At 34.2% G+C, this 17,350-nt stretch overlaps 2 protein-coding genes across 2 annotated transcripts; both read left to right on the top strand.

Moving 5' to 3' along the window:
- The first annotated feature begins 802 nt into the window (after nt 1-802).
- On the top strand, nt 803-2,442 carry LOC126702940 (zinc finger BED domain-containing protein RICESLEEPER 2-like). The gene is made up of 2 exons (XM_050401811.1): nt 803-1,152; nt 1,344-2,442. The coding sequence occupies exons 1-2, from the start codon at nt 803-805 to the stop codon at nt 2,440-2,442; spliced, it is 1,449 nt and encodes a 482-aa protein (XP_050257768.1).
- Nucleotides 2,443-6,284: 3,842 nt separating this feature from the next.
- On the top strand, nt 6,285-7,007 carry LOC126702931 (uncharacterized). The gene has a single exon (XM_050401803.1). The coding sequence runs from the start codon at nt 6,285-6,287 to the stop codon at nt 7,005-7,007; it is 723 nt and encodes a 240-aa protein (XP_050257760.1).
- Nucleotides 7,008-17,350: the final 10,343 nt, after the last annotated feature.

Raw genomic sequence — 17,350 nt, 5'->3', positions numbered from 1 at the left:
TGAGGAGTGAATAGTTGAGTGTAGTTTAATGGAAAAATAAATTCTATGAGAAAATGTTTTTCAAAGATAGTGTAATTGTTTAATGAAAGAAATTGTGTTTATTGTTTTTTGTGTTTGTTGTGAATGCAATGCTTAAAATGGAGATGGGAGACTCAAAAAAAATCTGGTTCTCCCTCGTCAAGTGGCTCTCCCTTGAGAACCGAACGTTGTCCCTTGCTAGCTATGCTGTCTCCTTCGCCATTTTCACAATCACCCTCAGGATCACCATCACCTTTATGCCCATTAGACAATGAGTAAGTGTTTGAATTTATAGTTAATCATGTTTAATTATGGTTGGATTGATAGAATTTGTGAATATTTGTGAATTGGTGTAATTATGAATTTGTGCCCATTAATCAATGAGTATGTGTAATAATGAATTTGTGAATATTTGTTTTGATTGATAAAATTTCTAAATCCCAAACTTCTGAACCAATTGGGAGTTTGAAATCCCAAATGGTGGACTTAGTGGGAGAGGATGTAGAGGATGTAGAGGAACAAGAAGGGATAGAGGAAGAGGGAGAGCAAGAGGTTATAAATGAGGATGAGGATACAAGTAGAAAAAGAAAGAATACCTCAGATGTTTGAGGGCATTTTACAAGGAAGAAAGTTGATGGGAAAAATTTAAAGCCCAATTCCATCATTGTGGCAAGCTTTACTTGGGTGACTCTAGCCAAGCAAGATGTCCACTATTAAAGTTTAAAGATATAAGGGATATGCGACAACAAGTGTTAATTAGACAACAAATAAGGTGGATGGAATGATGGGTTTAAATGCTTACCAATTTGATCAAGTCAAAGTGAGGAATAATCTTGCTCGTACGGTCATCCTACATGAATACCCACTTTCAATGGTTGACCACATTGGGTTTAGAGAATTTGTGAGCTCTCTTCAACCTTTGTTTAAGCTTATCTCAAGAAACACTTTGAAGAGTGACATTATTAAAATTTATGATAATGAGAGGAAGAAAGCTTTGAAGATGACAAACAAGAATGGAAGTAGGATGGCAATTACAATTGATATGTGGACTTCAAGTAACAAAAAGAGAGGGTCCATGGTCATTACCACTCATTTTATCAATCAAACTTGGATGTTGCAAAGCCGGGTTTTAAGGTAATTTTTTTATCTATGAATGTTAAATCTATTAAACCATATTAATTGAGTTTATGATATTGGGTTAAATTGAATGTTAAAAACTTTATGTTTAGAATGTTTATTGAGTTATGTTAAATTGAATGTTTAGACTTTATGTTAACTTGAATGTTTAATGAGTTATGTTATAATTATTCTTATTATTTTTCTAGGATTGTTTATGTTCCATCTCCACACACGAAAGATGTCCTTGTTAAAGTCCTTGTTGATTGTTTTTTTGAGTGGAACATTGATAGGAAGTTGTCCACAATAACTGTTGATAATTGTAGTACTAATGATATCATGATAAGACTTCTCTTGAACAAGCTTGATACTAGTTCTCTTATGTTGAGTGGGTCTATGTTGCATATGAGGTGTGCTGCACATATTTTGAATTTGATTGTTCAAGATGGGTTATCTCTTATTGGTGATGGTATTGAAAGGATTCCTGATAGTATGACTTATTGGACTGGATCAACAAAAAAGAGGCAGAAATTTGATGAAAATGCACGTCAATTGCATCTTCAATGCACCAAAGAGTTAGTCTTAGATTGTAAGACACATTGGAATTCAACTTACTTAATGCTTTCTACTGCATTGATTTATAAAGATGTTTTCTCTCGTTTGGAAAAACATGAAGCATTTTATACTTGTTTGCTAACTGAATATGATTGGGAGGTAGCTAAAGATATTTGTGGGAGGTTGGAATTGTTTTATAGTGTAACTGAGTTTTTCTTTGGTTTTAAGTACCCCACAACTAATATGTATTTTACTTTGGTGTGTGAGTTGAAAATAGCATTGAATGAATGTAATTTGTCTTCAAATGAGATGATAAGTAGCATGGCAGAAAGCATGCTTGCTAAATTTAATTCTTATTGGGTTGATGTTAACGTTGTTATGGCTGTTGCTGTTATCTTGGATCCAAGATATAAGATAAAGTTGTTAGAGTTTTATTATCCTAACATTTATGGTGATAATTCTGATTTGGAGATTGAAAAAATTAAGAATATTTGTTATGATTTGCTTGATGAGTATGGAGATGTAGATGAGTCCCCTGTAGATAATGAAAGAAGTTCTCATATTCCTGTAAGTACTTCAAATTATGTGGCACAAATGAAATGTAGGTTGAGTGGGGCAATGTCATCTTTTAATTTGTTTGTGAACAATAGTTCAAGCAGTTCAAAGAAACACGGGAGTGCTAGAATGAAATTTGATCATTTCATTGATGAGGGAGTGTTGAAGAGGAATGAAGAATTTGATATTTTGGCATAGTGGAAAAGTAATGGTCTCAAGTATCCTACTTTACAAAGGATTACAAAAGATATTTTAGCCATTCCTGTCATGACCATTGCTTTAGAATCTGCCTTTAGCACTAGTGGGAGACTTTGGAGGCAATAATGTGTGCTCAGAATTGGTTATGGAGTGAAATCAACTGTTAGCAATTGACTAATTTGTTTTTATAAAATGAAATCAAAATTGTATTTTTATATTTGCTAGTTATAATTTGATGAAGTTTATTCTATTTTTTAATTCATTGTTGTTGTAGGTTCTTCAACTATGTTTGGAGATTACACACTTCAACCAATTCTTGATGATGGGGAGCCTAATGAAGAGGATGGGAGTTGTGTCACGGTTGTGGAGGATTAGACTTTTTGTATTAATTTAGTAGTCTTTTTAATTTCTTAGACTTGTTGGATTAATTTGTTGGTTTGTAATTATTCTAAACTTGTGGGATTTATTTTCTAACTTTTTAATTTCTTGGACTTGTTAGACTTGTGATACTTATTTCTTGGACTTGTTGGATTTATTTTATTTTTATGTTTAGCAGGTGATCTTAGTTATGATTTATTGATCTATGATTAAATGGTTATCTTAGCTATGTGATTTATAATCTTAGCTATGAATGATAGATTTGTAATTAACAGGTGATTTATTGATTTATGATTAATAGCCTACGATTTGGCATTTGGGCCACATTATATGGGCTTGAATCTACATGTCATAGGGCTTGAATCTAGGCAAAAATGAATTTGGGCTTCAATTCAAAAAAAAAAAAAAAAGGGTTGGGCCACGATTTGGGCCGCGGATTGGGCCCAAATCTGGTTGGGCTAAACAGGGCCCGGTGGGGCAAGTCTGGGCCCCGAATAAAAAATTCGTTTATTAACTGGGCCGAGTCCAGGTAACGGGTCCAAGCCTACGGGGTGGGTCCGAGTATGAAAAAACTCGGCCCGAACCCGGCCCATTGCCATTCCTATGGACAACGGCAGCAATGAATTCTTGACATTCATACGAAACTCAGTCTGAGACTCCAAGCCTTTACATCCTCATTTAATGCTTCAACTATATTCTCCTTGTTCTTGATAGTTGATACACTATAGTATTCCTCATCAGCCAAATGCAAACCATAGTCTAGGACTCAAGGGCCCATTGGTCCTAGTCCCCCACCCTCTTACTTGTCAATAAAATCTCTTATTCACCAAATAAATTCTATGCAATACTTTTTATTATAATTTATAACTAACACAATAGTTGATGGATCAAGAAATTCCCTTAGGTCAAAGAAGCCTTTGGACGACCAAAGGAGGTTGGACGGCCAAAGTAAGTGTCGTTGGACAACCAAAGCACCATAAATACGCATTTAATGCATGAGTTGTTATCAATGGACGCACGGATATACATGCCCATTAGCAAGATAATCAATCACCTCATAAAGCCACTAGAGGCATTACAAGAGCCATTAAGGCCACCATTGAAGGCATCTAACAGTTAAAGAAGTCAGAGATCTATTTAAACCACCTTAGAACCTAAGCATAGGTACATTGATATACATTCATACGAACAGGTAGACAGATACATACATTCACATCCATACATACATAAATACATTCTTAGTTCTTATTATTTCTCTCTCTCAACGTCTAACTTTATCACCAAAGGCTCATTGGCAGGCATCATTGTTATTCTTTTGTAGGTCTAAGACTCATTCACGTCAGATTCCGTCTGGATGAACCTATCAAATAACAAATTTAGTTTTATCAATAGTAATTTATAAATAGTGTTTATATATATATATATATATATATAAACCTATTTCTTCCATTTTTTTTTTTTTTTTTTTGCTGAATTTGTTTCTTCCAATTTATTTAGTGATCGACTGTTGATGAATAATTTGAATATGAAGGGCCGAGACTAAAGAAACCAAATTTCAATATAGGAATACTTGCACAGTTGTATCAAAAACTATTTACATGTAACCATACAAGAGATTCAAATAACTTGTCTCAATATATATATATATATATATATATTCAAATAATTAACATAGACCGGCCCAGTTGTGATCGTTGCCAACATTTTCTATGGTTGAAAATTTGTTGGAAAATCCATACTTATTGTTGAATATTTACAGAAGTGAGAACGCTTCATGAAACTCTTACTTCTACTATCTATGTTATCTTTCAATGGCTTATCTCAAAACAGATTAGTAGTGCAAACTGGCAAATCAATTGCCAACAGTTTTTTTTTTTTTTTTTTCCCCTGCTATTGGATAATATCATGGTTTTGTTTCAATACAGAAAATGCAAAATCTTATATTATTATCACTTTGAGGTCCTCCATGTATAAGGGTGAAAATCATTGTAACTTTCTTGTCTATTATGTCTGTCAATTTTGATATCAAATTAATATATATATATATATATTTTATATTAATAAAATCAATAATCCAAACAATACACAATATATAAATAGGATGAAGATGTAAGCTGGGTAAGTGTGTTTGTGCCTTGGTCATTGATAAGGATAATTCTGTGGTTTTGATGAAGTCGTCCGTACTAGGTTGAAGCAGTGTTCCTAATGAACTTGTCAGCCTCGCTTGCACATTCACGACCTAACAACAATAGAGTGAAAGTCGATGGTTCCACCTCAAAGTTGACAGTTGCACCCTAAAGACAATAAACATTTGAATGAGATGACTAGAATATATTGACTGGATATGAAGTTGACGAGGGGAAGCTGAAGAGGATAAGTGAACCTTTGACGAGGCTGACATAACTTGACCTCCACGCATAAGCATATAAGGAAATATCTTGTGCCCCACTGTTAACCCTAATCAAGAGAGTCCTATAAGGAAAAGACCTCGTAAGATACACAAATTAAAGAAGATCTCTCCCACAAGAAAAGATCTTCTAAGCCAAGAAAAAAATCTCAACCCCGTGCTACTATAAAAACCCCAAGACCCTCATAAACCAAGGTACACTTAATTCCTTCAGTTTTGACATTCTAGAGTTGTGAAAATTCTTTAACTTAATCTTTGGAGGGTCTTTGGCTGGTACCACACCGGTACTCTCCTAGGGTTTTCTTTGCTTTTGTTTCGTAGGTATTGTCTCGAGCACGTGAGCACTGTGTGACTTACTGATGATTTTTGGCATCATCAGTTGGCACCGTCTGTGGGAAGTTGTGACTTGTAAGCCATACTATCGCTTCCCAGACAAAGAGTTGCATGGTACTTACTCGCTTGATGGCGACCACTAACAACGTTCAAGGAGATGAACCATGTACGACCGCCCTTGAGAGATAGGTTCAAACTCTTGCCACTGCCATGGAGCACCTCACCAAGCAAAACCATGATCTGGAAGTGCAACTATGCCAAAAGAACGCAAGCCTTAACACTCAGGAAGAAGGCTAAGAAGACACCAGCACTGAGAGAAGGGACCAAGAAGGGCCGAAGGGTAGTAATGCCCCAAGCAGACTAGAACGACAGGACACGAACCGGCCATCCATCACAGATACGGCTCCACCTCACATAGTCGCAGAGATGCAGATGATGAAGGAACGGATGGACTTTATGATGAACACCCTTAAAGGACGGGTATCTAGCGACCTCGATGACTTAGTCCATCGAACTAATTTGCCCTTCACTATACCTGTCACTTTGTTCCCCCCTTCTATCGAAGTTTCGTATGTTGCAAGTGGAAAGTTACGACGGATCCAAGGACCCCCTAGATCACTTGGAGTCTTTCAAGACCCTGATGCGCCTTCAAGGGGTGGCAGACGAGATCATGTGCAGAGCCTGCCCCACCATGCTGAAGGGACCCGTAAGGATCTAGTTCAGCATGTTGATGCCCAACTCCATTAGTACCTTCAAGGAGTTAAGAGCCCAGTTTGCCTCACACTTCATCGGGGGACATAGGTATAAGAAGTCCACTGTATGCCTAATGAACATTAGGCAACGGGAGGACGAGACATTGAGATCTTACATAACTCACTTTAACAAGAAGGCCCTTTCGATCGATGAAGCTGATGACAAGATACTCGTGGCTGCATTCACGAATGGGCTACAGAAGGGTAAGTTCTTATTTTCTTTGTATAAGAATGACCCAAAGACTATGTCAAATGTGTTTTACAGGGTGACCAAGTACATGAACGTGGAAGACGCACTATTGGCCCTAGAAAAGAAGTCTAAGAAAAAGGAAAGACAGGAAGACATACGGCAGGATAGGGGGCGGAAGATGACTAGGATAAGAGAACGGCGGGAGGACAGGCGCTCCAAGCCCCTTGCAGGGAAGTTCACGAGCTTCACCCCGCTGATTGCCCTGATCGACCAGGTCTTAATGCAAATTAAGGATGAAAGAGCCCTGACCTTTCTTGGCAAGTTGAATGAAAATCCTAATAAGAGGTTTAGAGATAAGTACTACCGCTTCCATCGTGATCACGGTCATGACACTACTGATTGCTACAACTTGAAGCAACAAATTGAAGCTCTTATCAGACAAGGAAGGCTGCAAAGGTTCGTCAGCAAGGAAAGAGCGGATCCACCTCAAGAGCAAGTTCCCTGACAGGAGAACGAGCATCCTGAGCCACCCATAGGAGATATAAGAATGATTGTAGGAGGCTTTGCGGCCTCTGGTTCGTTTAGAAAGGCTCGTAAAACTTACCTCAAGATGGTTCAAAACGTCCAGCTAATAGGCTTCGTCCTAAAGATGGCACAGATTGACAACCTTGTCATCGAATTCTTAAAAGAAGATGCTCGACATCTCCACCACTCGCACAACGATGAACTCATCGTTAGTATCCGAGTATGAGACTACAACACACATCGGGTCTTGGTTGATAACAGCAGCTCAACTAACATCCTTTACTACCCGGTGTTCCAACAGATGAGGATTGATAAAGAGCGACTGGTTCCGACGAACGCTCCGCTCGTTAGTTTTGGAGGAATAAGGGTATTCCCCCTTGGCGCAGTCACATTGTTTGTAACGGTTGGCGACTACCCCCAGCAAATCACTAAGGATGTAACATTCCTTCTGGTTAACTGCTCATTCGCTTACAATGCCATCCTAGGATAACCTACCCTCAATTCGTGGAAGGCTGTAACTTTGACCTACCATTTGATGATCAAATTCCCTACTGATTATGGAGCAGGAGAATTGGGTGGAGATCAGGTAGCTGCACGCGAATGTTACATAGCAATGTTTAAGATGGATGATCATCTACAAACCATGAACATAGAAGAACAACGGATAGTAGCAGAGCCCGTTGAAAAACTTGAAGAAATGCTTCTCGACAATTCTAGACCAGACCGAACAACTAAGGTCAGCACTCTCGCTAGTCCACATGTCCACCAAGCGCTTACGACTTTCCTCAAAGAGAACTAAGACGTCTTCACTTGGAGTTATGTAGACATGTCCGGGATTGACCCTTCAGTCGATGGTGAAGGGCATTAAGTTTTTGATGATTCACACTAACTCCGATGAAACTAGATCTCCAAATAGTGCCCCTCATGGTTTAGATACAGCACAGTGAAGTGTGTCACAAGGCACATGCAGTACTTCAACATAGAAGTTTGGTTTTGTAGTTTTCTGTTTCCCTTTATTTTATTTTATTTTATTTTTTTTTTGATTTTGTAATTCACTGTTTCCTTAGATCTCTTAACAAAATAATTAACTGCATGTTTGTTCTTTTGGGTACTCTATGAATTGTTGTTACCAGGGTTTTTTATTTTATTTTATTTTTTTTAGGAGTGTTGTTGTTGTTACCAGGTATTGACGTAGTGCCATGAGAAACATGAATTGGTAGTGTTAGCATTTGAGAAACAAAGTGCTGTGGAAGTATAAGTGTTGAACAAATAGATGTGCAATATAAGTAATATAAAAATATATGAGATGAGTTTAAGTTACACCTGATATAATTCTAAAGAGTTACACATTTTTTTAAACCATTGGATTTAAGTAAATCCAACAGTCAAAAAAAGACCCTCATTAATGCTAAAATTATGATTAGAATCTCATTAATTATCCCTCATTTATTATATTTTATATCTATCTCTAAACCCAAAAAAAGTGTTATATTTGACTATCTCTCTCTCTCTATGTTTCTCTCTCTATCTCTTTCTCCTCCACCGTTATTCCACCTTCATGGATAGATTGCTAGCAGAAGGTTGTGAAGCAATGGTCTCTCATCCCTGCAAATCATACATTCAAAAAAGAAATATATATATATATGATGAACGGACTTTTCAACACAAACCAACAATAGCCGCTAACCATAAACGCAAGAAAGCATGAAAACATCATAAAAAAAATATGTAGACTCCACCTAAAATCGTTACCCAAGGCTTGCAACAAATAATTTACAAGTAATTGATCAAAAACCTTCTGCCAGCAATTGCTTCACAACCTTCTGCCGGCAATTGCTTTAGAGATTTGCTACATATTAGAATTGAATCTATCAATTGTTTTTCTAAAATATATTTTATATTTTATATTTTATATTTTTATAAGGAAGTTGTGTCCCAGTTTAAGTCTAGATTATGTCACTCTCTTCTCCCAATAGCCTATAAATACTATGAATTGATAGTGTCAAATACATTTTTTTATGATGTTTTCATGATTTCTTGCATTTATGGTTAGCGGCTATTGCTGGTTTGTGTTGAAAAGTCCGTTCATCATATATATTTCTTTTTTGAATGTATGATTTGCAAGGATGAGAGACCATTGCTTCACAACGTTTGCAAGGGTGAGAGACCATTGCTTCACAACCTTCTGCCCACAATCTATCCATGGAGGTAGAACAATGGTGGAGGAGAAAGAGATAGAGAGAGAAACATAGAGAGAGAGAGAGTCAAATATAACACTTTTTTTGGGTTTAAAGATAGATATAAAATATAATAAATGAGGGATAATTAATGAGATCATAATCAGAATATTAGCATTAATGAAAGTTTTTTTTTGACCGTTGGATCTGCTTAAATTCAATGGTTTAAAAAATGTGTAACTTGAACCCATCTCTAAATATATATATATATATATATATATATATATATTTGAGAAAGGCAATATAAGTAATATGAATGCAAACAAATAAAATATAGTAGGCTATATATAGTCGATCGGTTGGGTTGCACAATAACAGCTTTTTTTTTTTTTCTTTCATTATTTATTTATTTATTACATTTGGGGGATCACTGCTCGATCTTGTGAGTAAGTTGGTCTCTTTGAATGATATTTTGAAAGGTCAAGTAAAAACATATATTATTGCTTGTTTAGCATTGATTTTTTTGGATGATTATTGTGATTTAGGAATAATCAAATAAGCATTTTCTCTTTAAAAAAATTATATATTTTTTTAGATAGTTACAATATGTTGCTAATCTTATAGTTTGAACATTTTTTCCTAGACCCTCAAACACTTCGTGTATACACACTTATCTATCAACAACACACTTTATATAATATAGGAAAATGTTAATGGATGTTCTAAGAGCATTAGTTTTGGAACTATTTTTCAACACAACCTGTAGTGAGATAGTCTTAATTTATTCTTTAAATTAAAACGTACATAGTTGTGGAGGTTGGTCTACATAGGCCCACAGCTCATCCCAAACTATTATTAACATCGAAAGCACAGTTATACTTATAAACACAGCATATTCACACAAAAGTTTATAACTTAATGAGGGTTCGAATGAGGAAGAGGAAGGAGACGCTGAGGAAGGAAAGCTTAGTACACTGTAGCACAATACACTCTCCACAACACCTATTTTTCTGTTTTTTATTTTTATTTTATTTTATTGTTTTTTTTTTAAATAAAATTTTTAATCATTAAAATTTCAAAGTAGGAAAAAAATAGTGAAAAGTTGATTCTTCATAAAATAGTTAGTTGGTTTAAATAAAGCCATGAGATTTGAACCAGAAATGAAATGAGATTTTGAAATAGGGCACTTACTAAAATAGGGCTGGAGAATTACATGATGAAAAAATAAACCATAAATAAAAAGGATATGCATCATAATTGATAAGCGAAATAAGTTGTCTACAAGTACATATGGTAGAACAGGTTGATTCTCATAAATCATAATATTAAAACAACGTAACTTTGTAATCTCTTTTATCTATTGCATAATAATTTACATATTCTCATATACACTGAAGTCCATGGTAGATTAATTTTGACATTATTCCTCTTCATCCTTTTTTTTAAAGAACAATGTAGACCTACTTCCACATGTGGTGGACCAGGTGATAGTTAAAGTACAACTAGTATTCCTCAGCAGCCAAATGCAATAGTCACTAGTCAAGTTTCTTCTCAATAAAATCTCTTACTTATTAACCAAAAATAAAAATAAAAATGAAAAATCCTATGCAATACTTTTAATTATAACTACAACAATAGTAATTTATAAAAATATGTTTAATATTAAACCTGTTTCTTCCAATATTTTTAGTGATCCATCAATTGAATGAATAATTTTTTATGAATAGGGCTTTCCCTTAAGAAACTAAATTTAAAAATAGGAATTCCTGTACCAAAAACTATTTTCTCTCTTTTTTTTATATTAAAAAAAAAAAGAAAAAAAAAAACTTCTTCCTTCATCAGGAAAAAAAAAGAAAAGGAAAGGTGGTGCATTGCTGCCTCTGAGGGTTTTTAATTTTCATTTATATCGAATATCACTTATTGGGTGGATACCCTTTCAGATTTTTTCCTCCTTGACTTAATTCCCCTTTCCTTTTACACTTTGAGGAAATAATTTCAATTTTTTAGATGGTCCATAAAAAATTAAAACAGCAAGAGTAATAAAACATGTACTGTTTAGATGGTTGAATATTTACAGAAGCCTAGTCAAAATCTTACTTCTCCGGCATATGTTATCTTTCAATGGGTTATCTTAAAAAAGATTAGCAGTCAAATTGGTTGATTAATTGCCAACATGGTTAGTAGTATTTTCTATGTTAGCATAGAAATATAATCTGAAATCAGTAATTTACTCAAAATGTTGACACCTATTCATAGCAAAGGAAGAAAATAAATAATAATGATCCTTATTTTTTGAAATTTAAAGAGTTTTAACCTACGACGTCCGCTTATAATGATTATACTCTTTATTATCAGACTAATATACCAATTGATTTTTGGTGTAGGTGGAAATTAAATCTCAGATATCTTATTTAACCAATCAAAAAGTTAATCAGTTAAGCTAGCTAGAATCTATTACATGATCTGTACTTCATATAAAATAAGCACAAAAAAAAAAAAAAAAATGCAAAATTAGAAGCATTACATGATCAGAAATGTAAACCATATGCAACGAAAAAAAATATGATCAAAGAAATCTATCTGGAATCTAAATTCCAAATTGCCTGTTCATGGCTTTGTCACCCTACAAGATTGACCTTAACTTCTGGCCTCAATTTTTCACTCTTCAAAACTCAAAATTGTTCATTGCTCCCCAAGTTTCCAACCCTATTGTTTAACCCATCTCTGCTTTTCTCCATATGAGTTTCCTTGTATGCTTCCTAACATAGACACAATCCCAATTCCCAAGTGCTTGAAATTTGAATCATACATTTCCTCCAATTCTATTCAAAGAAGCATCATTTTTTCCCCATTTATACAGTAATCATCTCTCCCTATAAATACCACACATTTACAGCCCCACTTCACATCCCATTTTCTCTATCAACAAAAGATAAACATATAATATACTACATTCATGGCTGGAAAACTCCAATCTTGCCGTTTTGTTGTCCTGGTCCTTTTCGTGGGCTTTGTTATGGTATTCTCTACCATACAAGCTCGCACTTTGCATGCTTCAAATTATAACCATGCCATGATGAAGCCCATGAGTCCAAGCCAAGCCAAACAGGGTCATTATTTTGTTGAAGTTCTTGACCTCTGGGGAATCAAGCAAAAGCAACCCCCACGTACCCTCTCTGGCGGGGGCGGCCCAAGTGAAGGGGAAGGGCATTAATTTGTTAATGATGCACACAGACACCGATGGAGCTAGATCTCCAAATAGCACTCTTCATGGTTTCAAATACAGCATAATAAGTGTCACAAGGCGCAATTCTGAAACATAGAAGTTTGAATTTTGTTTTTTCTTCTTTTTTTGCTACAAAAGTGTCTTTATATCCTTAGATCTCTTAATAAAATTATTAATTGTGTGTTTTTTCTTTTGGGTACCCTATGAATTGCTATTATTGCGTTTTGACGTAGTGCCATGAGAAACATGAATTGTGGTGTTAGAATTGTAAGTATGGTAAAAACATGTATTTTTTTTTTCTTTTGGTTACTCCACATTTTATTTTTCTATTAAGAATTCTTTAAGTACGTGTTTTCTCAACACATTTAAAATAGTTGTTTTCATGTCATTGAACGCCAATACTTAAACACCACTACTAAATGGGACCCGATTGTTGTACAAATATGTTTGTACTTTGCAAGAAATAAAATATTGTGAGCCTGTAGCATGTTAGGCCATACAATAATAACTTCACTAAAATTCAAGGAGAATGAGAGACTAATGTAGTGCATCAAGTTTAATTAGATCATATGTCTTCATAATATATCCCCTTCCTATCTGGAAGTAAGCTAATGAAATCATATTGCTAAGGAGGGAGTTAGATGTTAGCTTATAAGTGTCTAACTTATTTTGGGAGTTTTGAGATGGGCTTGAGGCTTACAAGGTCTTCATCTACGTTCCCTTTCCTTTAATTACTTCTAAGAAAAAAAATCAAGTCGGGAATTTTAAAAGAAATTTGATAGTTACAATAATGAGAGAAATGATATGAACCATAATTCTTCTCATAAAAGAGATTAAACAGTACCAGTGTACCACTAAGGTATAACAATACAAGACTCTTGATAAGTATAGATTTACTTTAATATAAAAAATAAAAAAATAAGTGTAATGTTTCACCAATGTTTTTGCGTGTCATTATGGCCAAAAAAACTTTGATCAGGGCACATTTTTAGGCCTATAAATATAAATCGTAGTTTCATGCAATGCCTTTTTTGTTTTTTTATATTTTTTAATTTCTCAAATGTACCAGTTAGCTTTATTTATTTATTTTATTTTCATGGGTAGTTGGATTTATTAAGAAACAAACAAAATAAAAATATTTATTTACAAGCTACAATAGAAAGCTGAAAGGACAACAGCAGCCATGAATTCTTGACATTCTCATGAAACTCAGACCAAGACCCCAAGCCTTTATATCTGTCCATATTTGTCCTTGATGTACTCTAGTATTCCTCAGCACTCAAATAAATAGCCAAGTTAATTTTCCTGGTCTAAAGGTCCACTGTTCCCCCACTTTCTTCTCAATTATATCTCTTAGTTATTCACAAAGAAAACAAAAGTTTTATGCATTACTTTTTATTTTAATTCAACAAAAGTAATTTATAAAATGTGTTAATCTTAGACCTGTTTCTTCCAATATTTTTAGTGATCCACCGTTTAAATGAATAATTTTGAATATGAATAGGGCCTTCCCTAAGGAAACTGAAATTAAATGTAGGAATACTTTTACCAAAAACTATATTTGCATGCAAGTATGCAACCATACAATATATTCATGCCCCCTCCACCAAATGTGTTTAAGATAAAAGAAATATTATGTTCACAATATTTTCATAACATTTTTACAACAAATCTTAAATAGTAGGTTGTAATTGGTTGTTATTGGTAGTGAAAAAAGTAATTTCAGTGGTGAATTCGAATTAAAACTAGTAACAACTTACTACCTAAGATTTGTTGTGAATATTGTGATAGAGTTGTGAAAATGATAAAATTGTCAGTTTATCCTCTCTCTCTCTCTCTCTCTCTCTCTCTCTCTCTCTCTCTCTCTCTCTCTCTATATATATATATATATATATATATATATAACTCCTTCCTTTAATCCTATAAAAAATGTGAAATGTTATGTTCATAACATTTCACAACAAATCCAAAGTGACAGGTTGTTAGTTGTTTGTTATTAGTGAGAAAAAATGTAATGCGAAATGTTATGTTCATAACATTTCACAACAAATCCAAAGTGACAGGTTGTTAGTTGTTTGTTATTAGTGAGAAAAAATGTAATGTCAGTGATAGATTCAAATTAATACCAATAACAACTAATCACATAAAATTTGTTGTGAAAATCTTGTGAACGTAACACTTCTCTTAATATATATATATATATATATATATAACCCTTTTTGTGTTGTATTGCTATCCTAGGAGCATTTTTAATTTCTCTGAAAAATTTACCTACAATACATTAAGTATATTACATTAGATTTCTCAATTAATTTCAAACAAATGGCTCTATTGATAAATGAAATTCAAACAATAGTATTGATGGGATATTCTGTCAATTTTTTGCCTTCCTAGGCTTCATCTTCCTTTTTGGTTGTTATTTCATTTAGACAGTCAATAAAAACAGCAAGAGGAATAAAACATGTGCAATTTTTTAATCTTTGCCATTAATATCTTTTGTTGAAAATTCCGTACTTATTGTTGAAGATTTACAAAAGCTGTAAGAGAATATTACTTCTATTATTCTATAGTAGAAGTCATCATTCAATGGCTTATCTCAAACCGGACTGGTAGTGGATATTGGCCTATTAATTGGAAAAAAAAATTGGTTAGGTTGGGTAATAGTTTTTGTTTTCTTTTTTCAAAATTTTGTTTTTGGGAATATAAAAAAAAAAAAATTTCTTATATTTTTGAAATCAAAAACATGTTTGGTTAATTGAAATTAAAAAAATATTTTTGAAGAAAAAAAATAGAAAATACTAAAAAAGATAGTATTTTGTTTTTGTTTTTGTTTTTTGTTTTTTGGCTGAAAATCAATAACAACTTACAATCATAACAGGTTGTGAAAATATTGTGTTCGTAACATTACTAATTAATAGAACCAAATACTCAACTCAATGCAAAGAATCTAGGAGTAATTGTTAAAGGCTAATCACATATTTGTAATCTATTTATAATGCATTACTTATTGTTATTTTTATTATTATATTATCTAGATGGTTAGTAAGCTTGTCCACGGGTTGGGTTTATGCCCAACTCGAAATTGACCTAACTAGATCAGGTGGTTAAAATTTCAACCCGCCGCAAATTGAAGTGGTTGATCAGATTTGGCAAATTCGACCTTCAACGGATGGCGGTCGATTCGGTCAAAGTTGGAGATCTGAAAATCGGCCAAAATTCGGTGAGTTAACGGCAAAAATTGGTGAAATTTCAGTGATATTTTTGCCGAATTATCCCTAGATTTGGCAAAATCTCATCAAATCCGACGAGATCTCACCAAATCCAGTGGAAATTTCATGGATCTAGTTGAGATCTAGCTAGAAATGGCTAAGATCTCGCCGCTCTATATCTCGGTCGGTTCGAGTTTCTTTGGGTTTTGGGGAGAAGATCTAAGACTGAACCGACGATTTCAGTTTCTGGAGAACTAGACCCGTCATCAATCATCAGAGTAGTTGGATCGGCCGGCAATCGACCTGGGTCCAGTCGAATTTACCGGGTGGGTTGAGCCATCAGTTGGGTTGGACAATCCTAATGGTTAGCTCATAAATTAATCGGTAGATACATGAACCTAACTCTTCTTCGCATTTTGAGAAATGCACTTCTCATTATAAGGTTGTTTTGAGATTACAAAAAAGAAAAAGAAAAAAAAAAGAGGTATTTTTCAAAATATTTTATTTACAATGTAGCACTTCAAGTTCAATTAAATCATGTGACTTTATCTTCTCAAACAAAAATAATAATAATGATAGAGGAATTTTGAGATGATCTTGGGGCTTACATTAATAACGTCTTCATCTACTGATTCAAATTCACTTAATTACTTACAGACACTCATATAGCTAGGATTTACTTTTATTTTATTTTATTGATAATTGATAGTTATAATGATAGAGGAATAGTGATTTGAATCTTGATTCTCCTAAAAAAAGAAAAACAAACAATAACATTAAAGTACAAAACTCTTGACAAATTAAGATTTACTTTAGTATAAAAGAAAAGTCTAAAGTTTTACATTTGTTTTTGCATATATTTATGAGAAATGCTAACGGATGCCCTTAAGGTAATGATTAATAATCCATTTAAAGAAAGTTTTTATAGGAAAGAAAAAAAAAAAAAAAAAACAATTAATATTTTGACAGCTTTTTCCATTTCCCATTAAAGTGGTGTCAAAAACTTTTTTGAAATGAATTGTTAACTATTGCCTTAAGAGCATCTATTAGCATGACCCTATATTTATATATGCTCTAAAAAAATAATTGGAATGTATCCTAGAAACACCATGAAATACCAGTTGAACTATAAAAATCTTGGCTAGATGGCTTTATTAGGAAAATAATATTAGAAATATTTATTACAAGCTACAAAAGAAAGCTGCATAGACGACTAGGGATGGCAATTTTTGCCCGACCCGCGAGTACCCGGCCCGACTCGACCTTAATGGGCCGGGTTTTACCCAACCTGATAAAGAATAAGGTCAGGTTTGGATTTTTAAAAAAAACGTCAAACTAGGTCCGAGTTTTTACAAAAACATGGCCCGAACCTAGACCCGACCCGACCCGACCCGACCCGACCCGACCTGATTATATATTTACTAAAATACCCTCATATATATATATTGTTATAAATCCTAAAATTTTTATTCCTCATTTCATTTCAGCTCACAGCCAAACAGCCTGGCTCTCATCTCCTCAGCTCACCAGTACCACTCTCACTCACTCACTCACAAATCACAATCTCACTCACTCTCAATCTCACTGTCGGCCAACTACCCAACCTCTCACCGTCGCCCTAGCTCTCACCGCCGGTCCAACTCTCGACGCCATCCTAATCTTTCGCCATCGTCCCAAGCTTTCGCTGCCACCTAAGCTCTGTTAGTGTCAC

This window comes from Quercus robur, chromosome 2 (assembly GCF_932294415.1).
Source record: "Quercus robur chromosome 2, dhQueRobu3.1, whole genome shotgun sequence".
In the NCBI taxonomy this organism is placed as follows: Eukaryota; Viridiplantae; Streptophyta; class Magnoliopsida; order Fagales; family Fagaceae; genus Quercus; species Quercus robur.
Note: the sequence above shows the minus strand (reverse complement) of the source record. Positions and strands in the feature narration are given on the sequence as shown.